At 41.7% G+C, this 13,094-nt stretch overlaps 2 protein-coding genes across 2 annotated transcripts; one reads left to right on the top strand and one right to left on the bottom strand.

Moving 5' to 3' along the window:
- The first annotated feature begins 1,736 nt into the window (after nt 1-1,736).
- Nucleotides 1,737-6,196, top strand: LOC139643691 (lebercilin-like protein). The gene is made up of 8 exons (XM_071518915.1): nt 1,737-1,959; nt 2,132-2,391; nt 2,775-3,017; nt 3,523-3,660; nt 4,432-4,501; nt 4,614-4,741; nt 5,052-5,145; nt 5,613-6,196. Exons 1-8 carry the CDS (start codon nt 1,737-1,739, stop codon nt 6,194-6,196), a joined length of 1,740 nt encoding a protein of 579 aa, XP_071375016.1.
- Nucleotides 6,197-6,422: 226 nt separating this feature from the next.
- get1 (guided entry of tail-anchored proteins factor 1) lies at nt 6,423-11,829 on the bottom strand. Its single transcript, XM_071518907.1, has 6 exons — nt 11,808-11,829; nt 11,222-11,360; nt 10,488-10,653; nt 7,709-7,776; nt 7,196-7,310; nt 6,423-6,840 (listed from the first exon to the last, which is right to left on the bottom strand). Exons 2-6 carry the CDS (start codon nt 11,309-11,311, stop codon nt 6,767-6,769), a joined length of 513 nt encoding a protein of 170 aa, XP_071375008.1. The 5' UTR covers nt 11,312-11,360; nt 11,808-11,829; the 3' UTR covers nt 6,423-6,766.
- Nucleotides 11,830-13,094: the final 1,265 nt, after the last annotated feature.

Below are 13,094 nucleotides of genomic sequence, written 5' to 3'. Positions count from 1 at the left end.
AGCACTGTGACCACATACACACACACACACACACCACTGAGGCTATTTTTGTCCCCGGACTCCATCACTGCAGGATTGGTGGGTTGGCCCCTAGGAGTGCAGCGCCACACCGACTGATTGGCAACTTCAGCTGTCTGTCGGAGCAGAAGACCGGTGAAGTTGGTCTCTAGTTCCGTGCAAAGTGCATATATGGACAGAAATAGCAGTGACCAGCACTGTAGGCTGTAAGTCACTGGGTTCCAAACGGGGGTGCAGGGACTTTCGATGGGTCCTTAAGGGGGTTCTAGGGGTTCCTCAGCAAAATGAGGAAACGTTGAATTTCTGGTTCACAAAAAGTTTGCACGATGGGAGATGCAGGCCTTTGACCACCAGAGGTTTCACTCTCTCCACTAATTAGGCTGTGTCCTAGCTAAAGTAGACCTATAGACAGAAAACAAAAATCTTCTCAAATGGGATTCCCTATCACATTAGGAAGCGGGGTGTAATGCATTCGAGATTGCATTAGAGATCTTTGATATGAAAAAAAAGAATAGAATGAATAACATAGTCTAGTTAAGCACTTACCAATTACACAGGATTTGATGGTGCAATCCTTACTCGTACTATATGTAGGCCTATGATATAACATATTTATTTGACATTAATAAATGTGCTGGTTTCACATAAATGGCTAATGGGGAACAATCAAACTATCAAACTAGCTTTCAAAATACTGCTAAATGTAGCCTACATTTAACTTATAGCTCAAAATACATGTAGCAACGTATTTTTCAAAATATACAAAAAATGGCAAAAATGCAAATTGTACATGTAGATGACATCCATTGGAAATACATTTTGGACACATCTGCTACTATATCCAAAATGTAGCCAATTGCTCAAAATATATTTAGAATGGATTTAGTATTTATTTAGTCGTCTTTTTTTCCCTTTTTTAATTCAACTTATTCTAAAATAGGCCTGTGTGTGGAAGGTAAGCTATGTTTTGGAACTTTACCCAGCGTTCTGTTGGTTACCATGGCATCCAAAAGTGTTTTTCCAATGTCACTGGAGCCCGTTGGCAAAACTAACGTTACATTATTTATTAACTGAACATAAACAACTTGAATGCAAGTAAGTAAAATGACAACGTATCCTATTGCCTGCTCGTCAACAATGTGCAAAAGGTGTGAAAGGAGACGTAGCGTTATATAGGCCTAACGACTGCTCTCAATCAAGACGACTTCTCTGCCAGAAGAGGTAGGCTACACCTCTTATCTTCATAGCCTAACGTTTCGTTTTTTGCTGTTTAGTGTAACTTAACGTTACTGAGACAATCCATTCAAAATTCACATTTGTTTGCTATTTTGATGCAACACAATATAATAATTTCATGAAAATTAGATGTTCCCTGCAAGTTCAGGGAATTGTATGCCACTCAGTCAAGGATTAGGGGACCAATGAGGAAAGGTTTTATGGAGAAACAGGGATTTTGCAGCTTTTTATGTCAGATTTGTCTGGGATCCTTGAACTCGCCCTAAAGTTGCATTTCTTTTGATTGAGCTGTTCTATTGACTTCATAGTTTGAATAGTGAGCAATTTCTGTCATTACATAAGCTTTGTAAACCTGTATTATGTCATAGGATTTCATAATTTGTGGAAATGTATGGAATTTCCCTTTAATACTTGCTTTTTCTTTCATTAATTTTCAAGATGTTTTCCTCCTCAGTCAGAGTGGAGAAGCCTGTAACAGAGCCATGTCAGTGAGACTCCAGAGCAACAACAAGGAGGGTAAAGGCGACGGTGCCAGCTACAGCAGTGACCTCAGCTGCTCCACTCCGTCCGGGTCATGGGAGGGAGACTCTGATAGAGCAGACTACCTGTCTGACTTTGAAGAGACAAACTCGTTCAAAAGCAAGACCCCAGAAGCCCGATCGCCAGACAAGCGGCAAGCAGCAAAGACAACCAAAAGAAAGAAAGGTATTAAACGTGATTGAACCGATGCGTGATTTGGATGAGTTCTAGTCAGTTCTAGTCACGGTTTCAAATAACATAGCTGTTGCGTTTAACCAAACCTCACCACGGCCTCACCACATCTGTGTCCCACTTCTTTATACATGCATAAAGTGATGACTTGTTTTTTCCTGTTCAGCTAAAAAAGGACAGGACGTCCTCAAGCAGAAGACAAACCACAGCGTCCTGAGGCTCCCCCCGATCAGGCCCTTACAGCGTCCAAAGCAGAGGATCCAGTCTGCCCACACGCACCGCATCAAGGAGCTGAGCAGCCAGGTGTGGGATCTGCAGCACCAGCTGAGCGGGGCCATGAGTGAGAACAAGCTGCTGAAGAGGCTCCAGCACCGCCACACGGTGGCGCTGCAGCACTTCCACGACTCCGAGAGCAGCCTCCCACAGGTTCACTGGCACACTGTGTCCTTCTGGTGTCTCTCTTTCTCACAGTACAGTCATAGCCACATCATTCTGCTTTCCTTCCAGTTTAGGAAGCACAGAGACAAAAACATTGTCTCTGTGTAAAGTCTGAATTATTTTATCTGCGTTAGCCATCATCCGAGTTACAATACAAATTTACTGGTTTAAACATGTGCCTTGGACCGGTGAAAATCAGAGTGTGTACCTCACCTCCTGTGACTACCAGGCAGAAAGTCAGATGTTTTCCTCATGTTTTTCAGGATTATCAACCGTTGAACACTAGACTCCTATGAATGCCACCTATGAATTACTGTACCTACTGTTCCTAAATGTTTTTCACATTCTCCTGGTGCCATCCCTGTTCCCAGGTCCTTTCCAAGCACAGCAACGAGGTGCAAGCCCTGCAGGAGTTGCTGCGTAACAGCCGTGCCTGCCGCAACAGCCTGGCCAGGCAGCTGCGGGCCACAGACAACGAGCTGCTGCACACAAAGGACAGTCTGCAGCACCTGCAACTGCTGAGCCAGGACCGCAGCCTGCTGGAGAGAGAGGAGCTGGCCCACAGGCTGGCCCAGGCCTCTGCCGAGCTGGACAGGAAGGACAAGAAGATACTGGTACAGAAAGGGTGATCCCGGCTAGAGGGGAGGCCTTCAGAGAGGCGGGGTGACACTGAACTGAGTTAGATGTTATCAGAGTGTGGGAGCCCAGTGTCACGTCTTCTTTGGGGAATCCAGATTTCCTAGCAGCAGCCCCTGGGCACAGCCTAAAAATGTGGATTATATTAATAGTAAGGCTCCCATGTAGCTTTAGCCAGTCCCTGTCTGGACTCATTTGTTCAGCAGTGTAACACCGCTACTTCAGAACATGATATGACAATATGTTCATGTTCATGTATATAACAACAGACATCTAGAAAGGTTCTCATACTAATATGACAGCATTTGATAACTACCTGCATACTGGCAGTTTTAATTTTCCTCAGAGTTGTTCAGTCTACCTGATTTATAATCGCATAATACTTAATAATAAATAATTTATTCTCGCTCTTGTGCGCAGGAGAGGGGCTTATTGTGATTTAACTGATCAAACGTTTTCTTTCTCATGAATGCATTATTCCAGGACTTGGAGAAGAATCTGGAGGTGTGCCAAGCCTCGTTCAGTCGCCAAATAGTTAAAGAGACAAAAAAGACCAACAAGGCAACAAAGATATCCTCTTATCTCCAAGACCAGATAAATCAGTTGACCCAAAAAATCAAAGTAAGTTGAAGAGAGCAGTTTTCTAGCACAATGCCTGCATTCACAGTGGGGTCTACTGCACTGCTACAATGCCTGCAGTACTTGAGTATTACCACATGAGGAGGTCCACTGCAAAAATCTGGGTATGATCAAATTTAAGAAACCGCCAACATGAAGTCCTCCCACGGTGAAGGGTTCTGGTGTGTAGGGCGAGGTTTATTATTTAGAGTTAGGCATATTCTAATCATTGCTAACATAATGATTCTTAAGCATCCCTCTTATGATGCATTTATTCTCTAATGGGAGCAATGTCTTCCTGGTGACAATGTCCAAATCAGCAAAGCACAAGCGGTTACCCGGGGTTTTGAAACACATGGTAATAATGTTAGCCATATGCCAATTCCGGCCAGACTAAGCATTTATGGGAGAATTAGGCAAGATGTCTGGGACAATTTTTTTGCGGCCTGGGCCTGAACCATGCCACAAGAAAACATCCAATCCTATTAGAGAACCACTGTCACTGCAGGGAGGGCTTAAAGATGGTTTTCTGCTAGAAGTCCTGCTTGGTGGTAACTAGTGGTAGGATATTTTGAGAAGAAAAGTAATTGAAATCTATGTATGTTTTACAGACAAAGGTTTTAAGATAGCTAATCATTTAAATGATATTCCAAACTAAGTGTTACTCCGATGTTATTTTCCTATCAGCAATTATTCTACAAGACACTCTCTTAATATTGATATTTTGATTGAGATATCTTGTTTTGTAATGAGACTACACCTTTTTCCTAACAGGATAGAGAGAAAGAATTGGAGATGCACAATATTTACTCCCACAGATTTCCAAAAGGATGGAACAAAAAAGGTACACAAACATAGCAGGCTACTGTAACTCAATTTGCATTGTACTTCCATGAGCCATATCAAATTTGCTTTCACTTAGCGGCTACTGTCTGAGAGTCATTTCCGATTTGCAGGCAGAGAAAGCAAGATGGTTCAAACGGACGGATTCTTCCCTCTCTCCATCGAGGCTGCAGGTCACTTGGAGTTGGAATACTCTAAAGCTGAAGACCGGCTGGAAGGGCAGCAGAGCTTTAGGAGCAGGGTATTTTATTCATCACCTCTAAAGTCTCTAAACAACTAAAGAAAATACTAACCAGTAGTGTGTAGGATTCCTACACATTTACTATCTTATTCCATTCCATACTTTTTCCAGACATTAATTGTTGAATATGATTTATGCTGAATGTAGCTGACAGATAGGCCATTTGAAGACCATTTTACTATTCCACACTTCCCAGACCTATGTTGGAACCATTTTTTGTTATTTTGCATCTTAATTCAGGTTTGAGCACATTCTTACCAGTGAAGCCTGCTAATCATTTTACCCATGGTACTGTCACTGTCTCATGCAGGAGTCCTTTGCTATTGAATATCCAGATCTAGAGGATTCAGCAGATGACGAGTCAGAAGATGATGATGAGCTAGATAATACTGAGACATGTGCTGGTGAGCACTTGGTTAAGGCCACACATCTAATACACTTCCACCGTCTGGCAGTGCTCCAATGCAAAGTTGTTTAGAGGGGAAAAAAGGTCAAACATAGTGGTGGTTATCTACCAACAATTCTCTCCAGGATATGCAAACAGGACAGCAAACACTAAGAGAGCGCCACAAACGTTAAGAACAAATTTAGACTTATGTGCGTAGTAATGGTGCCAAGTAATTGTTCTATTGTAAGGGCCATTCAAGTGTTACTCAAAAAAGAAAGTCAACCTAAAGTTCTAATAAACAGTTTCTAATAAACAGTTGCAAGGATAAATATACAGTATGTGTATTGGGGACAGACAGTACATCTAATAAACAGTTGCAAGGATAAATAAATATACAGTATATGTATTGGGGACAGACATTACATATTGAATATGTGATACAAATTCAGTACTCTAATTGTATGCTGTCACATTTGTTATCAGACACTAGTGATCAGACTGGTTGCTCAGACCAGAACCCGGAGCCTCAAACTGAGGGAGGCAGTACTGAAGAACAGGAGGCAGCAGACGCCTCAGAGGCAGTAGAAAGGGAGCAAACAGAGGCGTGTGAAAGCCAGGTCTCCTACACCTTGGAGAAGTCTCTGAATACAGCTCAACCTTGCGACAAAGGATTCAGGTTCCCTGGGATGAGGCGCCATTACACCTTCAAACAAACCATCCAGAACCTGCACTCTGGGAAACCTGCCTACAGCAGCCTGAATGAGAGTCCCTATGAAAGCCTGACAAGCCAGACGAGGGTGGAGAACCTAAGCGCTGCGATTGGTGAACCTTCCTTTGTGAGCCTACCGACTGGGAAACCCCTGGGGTGTGGAGTAGCCGGCCCTCTGTGTGAGGAAACGCCAATCCAAAACAGAAAGAGCAGCCTGATGAGGGAGCTTTTTGGTCCCAGTGACATCACTGATTTGGCGAGTAGACAGGCAGACTTGGCTGAGGGCAAAAGCTCACACATGAAGGAAAGACTGTCCCGTTGCCATACAGATGAGATCTGCTCAATTATCTTTGACTGAGTGGGTGTGGGGACTTACTGCAGGGACAGTGATTATTTCATATTTTGGTTTCTGAATTACCTTTAAATAAATGTTTTTCTGACCTGATAACTATGTATACACCTGTGTGGTCAACTTTGTTTTCATACATTTTGAGTTTTTATCTTACGATAACTATTTATTTTGCTTTTGTTGGACAATGAACATTCATAATTTGCCAATTTAAAATGAATACAGGCTTTTCTTTTTTTTATTTATTAAAAGGATATTTCAACATTTACAAACCCCTGTACCTTCAAAAAAAATGTGCAATGATAAAAATTAACTTAAGACATAACAATTACTTTCACAACAAAAACACTTACAAAATAATGGAAATCAATATCACCATATTATTATAGTGTAGCAAGCTGAAATGGCCAAAGCCAAAATGCACTGCAGTTTTAAGTGCAAATCTGAATGGTTGACGACAAATGTTGAAAGAAAATAATATTCCATCTATGCTTGCTTTTGTAGCTTTGTGGACAAAATGTTGAGCAATAAATTAGAAAACAAATGTATACAATTCTTCTATGAACACAACTGGAACACCTAGCTGACAGCATGCAGACCAAGAGTAACTACTTTGTTGCAGACCACCAACCAACATGTGATTCCCACTCCACCTGAAAGGAAAGAACGGCTTTGTGAAGCTGTGAACAAATGGGGAAAGCAGCTTGAGCTTGCTAACTATAACACTCTAATATAACAACTCTAATTAACAGCAATGTGTTTCAATCAGTACAATGGCCATTCCATCTAAATGAAGGGAATGTGATTCTCTCCTGAATGTATACATAAACATTTGGGACTGTACATATATGTCTCAGTACATTTCTGTTGCATTCTATGAAAAAAAGTCTGTATGTACTGTATTCCTATACATGAACCTCATTGGTACGGTTTACAAATTGCCTTATATTCTACAAAATACAAGAAAGAGAGAACATCCTCAATGAGTAACACTCAGTTGCTGATTACCTGCCACTCCTGTTGGGAACGCCACAAGACGTTCCACAGGCGCTATCCATCTGCTGGGGACCACCGTCACTGGATCAGAGTAATACTTCCAGATCAAGGAGATCATCAGAGCAGCCTGAGAATTAACAGAAAGAAACCAGTCCAATTCCATCTTATAACAGCTCATATCAGTTGTGTGTATCTATACACTATTCTACTCATCCCCAGCTTATAGATTGTCATGCATTCATGTAATTTCAGTCGATCGGTGAACCAAATTTTTTTAACCAGTTTTGTTAACCTGTCATGATGTTAACAATGTCGACTCTTACAGTCTCTGCTGTGTTGAAAATAGTAAAAATGAATAACTTTGTAATGCTGACGATAAAGACAGATTAATACTTTGATCGTATCAAAAAGGAGTTTTGTATCACAGATGGCCCACACATATACTGAACTAGGTTTATGTGTGTGCGTCTCTTGGTTAAATTCAATCTAAGTGAATGCACTTACGTGATTATGTTTCCCACCTACCTGCAGTATATAAAAGACAATGTTGACCACCCATTTCATTTTAGCCTGTTGCGCTGTTCTTGACTTCACTGCAAAAGGAAAGAAATACACAACTGTTAGCCTGATAAACTGATTTTCTGTTGTGGAGATCCCTCCTATAGTACCCCAATCTCTTTTATTGCATATTCCCAATTTATGTGTTCCTCATGGCAAACAACAGAATAGTGCCTTCTTTGTATGGTCTTGGGCAAGAGCGAGGCTACAGAAAACAAAAATGCATTATGTACCAAATATTTGATACAGTACATACATAAAAAAAAAGGAAAGTGGTACATTCTGTACTGCAAATGCTTTACATAGACATAGTGGAAAATTCCCCTTGATGAGCACAGTGGGAGAGAGTGAGAGACAGCTGTTTGGGAGGATCAAGTACAGTCTGAGGCTACAGAGAAGTAGTTATCTCAAGGACTTAGTGAAACCGTATAGAGTGCCATATGGGCTGTATAGCTCGGCCATGGGCATTGTGGTTCATCCTAACATTGAGTGCACATGTGGGCTTGGTATATTGGCTCAGAAAATAAGTATCAGAGTGAAGGAGTGAAGTTTCCAGAGAATGTCAACACTTAAGCAGGAGAGCTTTCTTATAGGAGCTAAAAACAGATGGCCACTTTAACACTTGTAAAATATGTGTGGAGACCTTTATATTAAGCTTTCAAAACTTAAAATGTTAGAAGTTGATAATACTGCAACACTATTTTCCATGATTCCCTCTGTCTTAGATATTTACTTTGTCTAATGCTAAACAGTACAGCAGTCTTTTCACTGCCATACATTTGTATAACACTAGTTATGAAGTTCTGTTATGCCACGTCTTGTCTGTTTAAAACACAGTCCAGGGGCTGAGGGTGAGGGACACCAACAGGCACCAGCTGCCCCCAAGTTAACGCTCAGTATGTTATCCAAAACCCACATGCCACTTCCCACACTTGGTCTTTTTAATGTGTGAATCTGCCATGGCAGACAGCAGCAGTTTAAAACACACAGAGGTGTGGAGGACCCGTCCCTGACTTTTGTCCCTTGTTGAAGTGTTACAAGATAAAGAATGAAGGAGCAAAGCAATTGTTGGCTTTCATCTAACTGTGGCTTTTAACTTTGAGTGTGACAATGTGTCACCTTGTATTTTCCCTCCATTTCCAAGACAAAAGAAGCCGTGAACCCATGTCAGCAGCAGAGACTAGTCTGGTCTCTTACTGGGCCGGATTATCCATATATCGCATCGGGCGAGTGTACAGGGGCACCAGCCAATTTGCCTTTGCACCACACATTCAAACCACAATTATACCTTTATAAGCTTTGTCATATTTTCTTTATATATATATATATGTTAGGCCTACTCTCTGGGGGGAATGCATACAGGGCCAAAATTAACCTTTGATACTAAAAAAGAATATGCATAAAGAGAAAGTATTGTGATTGGTGTGTAGGTGCCCTCCCGCCTCCCCATCACATTTGAATTTGTCCAGTTCAAGCATTTTGTGCGATAAGAGAAAACCCGTTCACCGGAGGAGCTGCTAAGAAAAGGTAGGCTGAAAACTATTTTCCCAAGTGTGTTCGCCGCAGTCAGGCTTTTCTTAACCTGCCTGTTACTAACTGTAAGGGTGAGAGATCTTTTCCGCAACTTAAAAGAGTGAAGAACGAACTGGTCGAGTTGATGCTTGTGGAAAGGTTTTGTCTTTGAACTGGATGTGCGAAACTTTGTGATGCTTATAACAACCAGAATTTCTAATAGCCTACGCATTGCAATACATTCAGGGATGGACTGGCCATAGGGACAACCGGGAGACTTCCCAGTGGGCCGCTCTATCTACTCTATAAACAGAGTGCGAGGGTGTCATGGGGCCGGAACGCACTGGAATGGCAATCCGGGAGTGAATCTGACGACGGAACGCGTGTTCCGGTTCTGAAAAAATAAATACAGAGCAGTCAAAATTTAGTGGCTTAAACAACTGGTTTGGTTAGTTTTTACACCAACTTTGCCGACTGGGCAGTGTTTGGACCTTCAAGCCAATCACAGTGCTTAAAAATGCGAACCCCACCCAACTGGGAAGCCGTGCCACGTTAAACAAACTCACATCAAATAACCGGCGTGTTGTGTTGTGAAATCACCAGCAAGGATGGTTGGTGTCCGGCCAATTGTGGTGGGCTGGTCTGGATAAAAGTCCAGGTCCATCCCATTGTCTCAATGTGCTGTTCATTTCACCTTCTGTAGTTCCCATTGTCACATCAACTCACCTGAAGTGATTATTTGCTGCAGTTATTGAGCTTGCTTTATTGGTATGTGGGGCCTTGTCCATGGTGCTGATGTTGCATTAGATGTCTGTTTAATGATTTTTTTTTATTTTTTGTATTCTGATTTTTGTAGTCATGCTCTGTAATGGTTTGGCATTTAGTCTTCATTCAGGCCTTTGAAAATTTATGGTGGAAACAATGATTTTTAGCATTATGTCTTTGATGTGAGTTGCATTCAAATTTGATACAGTATAGCTCTGTGTGTAAAGCCTAAAATGGCATTTGTAGGCTCAAGTCAATCTATGGTGTAAAGTAATTTGTTGGTTAGTACATTGTCTTACATTTGTCTGCAGTATGAGTGTTGAGCCTGTACTGTTTAAGTTAATGTAAATATGATCTTTATTGGCATAGTAAATTTCACTTTTTTGCGTGTCAAATGGATGGAGGGGGGCACTTCAAGTGACTTCACCCTAGGGCACCACACTGTGTTAATCCGGGCCTGGTCTCTTACCATGTGTTTTCAGCTTGTCTGTCATCTTGTTGATTTTACGCTCCAATCTGGCATACCTAGCAAACTCATCCATCATGCTAATAGAAGAGTGCTCCTTCTTCATCTCCTGGATCTCAGCCCTCATCTCACTCTCCTGCTCAGCATCCTTCTGAACCAACTTTGACAGCTAGAAAGGGAAAAAATAACCTATTACTTTACAGAGCAACTGAGAAACATAGCATTTAACTGTGGTATAGGATATGCACAACCTCAATCATACAGTCCTTCAGCGTTACTACTGTACAAGCTACTGAAAATTGAGTATTTTTTGCAGTGAGGCAACCTATGACCTATGGCTGCCTCATGCCCTGACTTTGTTAGGCGACAAACTTCATGCAGTTCAGCTAACATTAGCAATCCCTGTAAATAAAGTGGCACAGACGCCCTTAGCAGGCGTTACAGTGTAGAAAGCATGATGCAGTATAAACACTTTTTTTTTCTCCTTGTGTGTTCAGTGCAGTAGAACCTGATTCTCACTAAAACCACACCCTCCAACATTAACAGCTAGCTAGCTAACTACATTGTTTCAAGCTATCCATTTAGCATAGCCATTAGCCTTCGTATGTACAGCAAGCTAGTCGGCAAGAATGGTTTGCTCTCTTTGGGGCGAGGCTAAATAAATTACACAAATACTCGCAAAACATACACCTTGTAAACCCCACACTTCATATATCCCAAACAACACCCCTACTTACGAAAGAGGATATGCCTGGTAGGAGTGTTTTCATGAGATTGCACAGAAAGACCGAGCCCAGCACAAGGAACCAAGCGCACCCGGTCGCCATGTTTGTTTTTTTCTCTCGTCACTCAGCCTTTCTGTTGCAGCTGTAGGCACTGCTGGACGACACATCAGTTATATAATAGTCTCTTCAGACTACCATGGGAATAAACAAGGCTATATGAAGGCTATTTATAAAGATGCAGGGTAATTAAAAGCCGGCAACACTGTAACCGACTTGTTAGTATAGGGTAAACGCTCAAATTGTACAAAGTTATCAAGTGGAAGGTGTGCACTTTTTTTTAGCAGGATAGTCTGCTGGTTTCATTTTCAATTTAAGACGTTTTAAGGCATTGCAGAACGAAATGTACAGAAGACAAGTTTGGTAACGTGAAAATTAGAGACAGCTGACCCGACAAGAACATGTAGGTCTGCTTTACTGGGCTGATTTCTCAACAAAAAGACAACTGCACTTAAAATGCTACTTTAACTGTTTTCAAAACCTTTAAAGCCCTTGAGTTTAGGTAATATAATTGAAGACAATTTTCAGGACTTGTACACACCCTGGAAACAACTTGCTTCTCTTAAAACCTCAACCCACAATTATAAAATTCTGAGTAAAAGCTAGGTCAACTGATTGGCATACGGACCTACCCACACAGGTAACTTGCTATGGTTCAAAAATGTGTTGCCTGGACCCCAAAGCCAATCACAGGAAGCAAGGGGCGGGGAATTAGCCTTCCTTGTAGGTTGGTAGGATAAGGAATACAATATACAGAGAGGGGGATCCAATCCGGTTTGAGCTAGTTCTGGTACTGATGGGACATTTATGTTAGTAAGTTACAGACTGTTCTGTATAGGCTGAGGTGTGGGTTGACTCACATTTCACTGAATTTCCACTAAACTGCAAAAGGCTATATTGTTCTTTCACCTTTTGTCTCTAGACCATACAAGCTAAGCAACAATGAAGAGAGAAAACGGAGTAAGTTGAAATGTGTACATTGTGGGCTATGACAATTTGACGAAGAATTTCTAAATCTATTTTTACAATGTATCATTTCACACAGCATGTGTTATATTGTATAAATACGTGTCACAGTATTGTATGTGCATGCAGTAGCGTAATGAATCAGTACACCTTTGCTGTGTTCAGGTCTTACGTGTCTGCCCTGTTGGTACAGGGAAGTGGCGCCTTTTTACTTTGTGCAGCGCAACACGTTTTTTCGTCGAGCTAGTTTGCGAATTGCATGATCTCTTTAAAGGTGTTTACTTTTGTTTACTGCATAGTTCGGTCGGTATAATGCATATATCTGATCGTCTGGTGTAAATAATTAGGCTTCTCGGTAATGAGATCAAACAAAGGGGTGTAACCACCGTCGATGTACAGGTTGCCATTGCAGAGAAATGTGCGTAATTGGATATCTTTTGGACATCGGAGCTTCTCCGTGTATTGTACACGTTATATTTAATTATCAAGATGGGTACCACGAATATATGAGTTTGTATAGGCGATTTTGCGATCCACACCGCTCAGATTTAGACCTGTATGTGCGCTAAGGCGTATGGTAAAGCTAATGCGCGTCACCCTTATGGCACTTGGAGAGGGTACAGTCTTTTCTTTTGGAGTGTCATGGCAGCCGATGCATGTTGGAAAAGGCATTTTTCAGCACGGGTCCTCTGGTGGTTTAACTGAAGGACGCCTCCCTGAGCACGGGGGCGTAGTTAATGTAGAAGTTGGAGCATTTGAAGAAGGTGTGGGCATTGTTTATTAGACTTTTAAGGACTTGTGTGCGTGTCGTGGTGATCCGATCTGCTTTTGCAAAACTGGTTTGTGCAGTGTTAATGTGGAT

This window comes from Centroberyx affinis, unplaced genomic scaffold (genome assembly GCF_046629955.1).
Source record: "Centroberyx affinis isolate AG114_WGS23_722 - 3 ecotype Tasmania unplaced genomic scaffold, CSIRO-AGI_Caff_v1 ptg000642l_1, whole genome shotgun sequence".
Classification (NCBI taxonomy): Eukaryota; Metazoa; Chordata; class Actinopteri; order Beryciformes; family Berycidae; genus Centroberyx; species Centroberyx affinis.
Note: the sequence above shows the minus strand (reverse complement) of the source record. Positions and strands in the feature narration are given on the sequence as shown.

Bases quoted from the DNA above. Each gene is read 5' to 3' on its own strand.
- LOC139643691 (XM_071518915.1), top strand. From the start codon at position 1,737: ATGTCAGTGAGACTCCAGAGCAACAACAAGGAGGGTAAAGGCGACGGT. The intron at 1,960-2,131 runs GTATTAAACGTG...TTTCCTGTTCAG, and splicing joins GACAACCAAAAGAAAGAAAG to CTAAAAAAGGACAGGACGTC. The intron at 5,146-5,612 runs GTGAGCACTTGG...ATTTGTTATCAG, and splicing joins TAATACTGAGACATGTGCTG to ACACTAGTGATCAGACTGGT.
- get1 (XM_071518907.1), bottom strand. From the start codon at position 11,311: ATGGCGACCGGGTGCGCTTGGTTCCTTGTGCTGGGCTCGGTCTTTCTG. The intron at 7,777-10,487 runs GTAAGAGACCAG...TTCCTTTTGCAG, and splicing joins AGACAAGCTGAAAACACATG to TGAAGTCAAGAACAGCGCAA. The intron at 7,311-7,708 runs GTAGGTGGGAAA...GTTAATTCTCAG, and splicing joins TTGTCTTTTATATACTGCAG to GCTGCTCTGATGATCTCCTT.